This window comes from Poecilia reticulata, linkage group LG16 (assembly GCF_000633615.1).
Source record: "Poecilia reticulata strain Guanapo linkage group LG16, Guppy_female_1.0+MT, whole genome shotgun sequence".
Classification (NCBI taxonomy): domain Eukaryota; kingdom Metazoa; phylum Chordata; class Actinopteri; order Cyprinodontiformes; family Poeciliidae; genus Poecilia; species Poecilia reticulata.
In genome coordinates this window covers 1,390,036-1,391,543 of record NC_024346.1, presented here as the reverse complement: position 1 = coordinate 1,391,543, position 1,508 = coordinate 1,390,036, and the positions used below count along the sequence as shown (strand labels likewise).

Here is a 1,508-nt window from a genome sequence, read left to right as displayed (position 1 = left end):
CACTCAGTTCATTTAACTTTTCTACAATCTTGACAAAATATATTTACATTCTTACCTAAATATGTATATTTTTAGATCRTAGTTCTTACCCAAGAGTATCTGCACGTCCATCAAGCCAGGTCCAGGTGTTGTTAACTTCTTGTAATCCTATCCAGTATCCGTGGGACTTATCATAGTAGAACAAGATGTTTCTGTTGACAAATTCCTGTGAACAAATTTTTTTAGATTGTCATAAATCTTCTTATTTCAAGCTATCAATTTTCCAAAAACTTCCAGACTAGCTTTGGATTTTTAGCTTGGCGTTAGATTTTACCTGCTCCTCCAGATCATCAATTACAACCAAATGTGATCGTCTAATCTCACAGAACCTTTGACTTTCTTCCCAGGTCTTCCAACGAGGTGGTGTATCATGAAACAGGTAGCATTTACCCTTGTAGAGAATCCATCCAAGTGGACACAACTCGCACCCTAGTTCCATTAGACAAGGGGAGAGAGCAGAAGGAAGTGAAACTTTGGTAAAATAATATCAAATAGTACAACAAATACAAAAATATCAAAGAAATCATGGTGTGTATATTTAATGTGTCACTCGTCAAAATTGATCAAAGATTTCAAAGGTAAAGTGCAGATAGATAATGGAGAGTGATTAAGATAAGCTACCATTCTAGTTAGAAGTGGCGTACCACAGGGCTCAGTGATCGGTTCTCTCAAAAACAACAGTATTTTCTGTAAAGTTCTGAAATCAAAGCTTTACTCTAAACTTGGYGCTAATTAATACATTTTTCTCCACCCCAGCCAAGGCCCTGGCTCACGTTGTCAGACATCAGCACTGTACCTGTGATAATAATGATTAGTTATGCTTTGAAAAGCTATTTGAAAATTATAACCATATTTTAAAAATAAATATAACACAAATAATCAAAAGGTTCAAAGGCAATGTAGAAATTGTAGCACTTTTGTCTTTCTCTTCTGTCAGATACTTGATGTCTTCATTCAAAGTCATCCTTCTCTCCATCAGGTTCTGTGTTTCTGTTGYAAGGTGTTYGAKACKKTCCTSKTGYKYAGTCGTCTTTATACCCACTATAAAAACACAAATTAGTCAGAAAGTCAGTGAATCTATCTGTATCAGAGGAGYATYAACATTTTCAGTTTCTCTCTCAGATCTTTTCAGGATATCAGACAGTATTCTCAGTTTAGAACCAAAGAGCAGTAAACTGATCCAATATTTTGTTAACATTCTTATTTTTTGGGCTGCATCGCTGTTGGAAAACCTGGAGCGGCAGAGATATCTGAGGCTTATATGTGTATGTTTACTGGTATAAAAAAAAAAAAATGAGGTTGTGGCTTATAGTTCGGAAAATACGGACTATAATCCTTCCTGGATTTTTTCTGTGAAGAACCCAGAGAGGGTTATTTGATTGTGCTTTCTGGAAAACAATATATTTTTACATTTAGGCACTCCTGCAATCATCACATCTTTTCTGCTACAAACAGACTCCGGCCCCCCA

The 1,508-nt window shown here is 36.0% G+C and overlaps 1 protein-coding gene across 1 annotated transcript in view; it reads right to left on the bottom strand.

Moving 5' to 3' along the window:
- The window catches only part of LOC103477713 (C-type lectin domain family 10 member A-like), a 4,966-nt gene extending 3,916 nt beyond the window's left edge, over positions 1 to 1,050 (bottom strand). Inside the window, exons 1-3 of the mRNA XM_008430998.1 lie at positions 955 to 1,050; positions 314 to 468; positions 90 to 205 (exon numbers count right to left, since the gene is read on the bottom strand). Coding sequence (XP_008429220.1) covers positions 90 to 205; positions 314 to 468; positions 955 to 1,015 — 332 coding nt within the window. The 5' untranslated portion in view covers positions 1,016 to 1,050. The remainder of the gene's footprint in view (positions 1 to 89; positions 206 to 313; positions 469 to 954) is intronic.
- Positions 1,051 to 1,508: the final 458 nt, after the last annotated feature.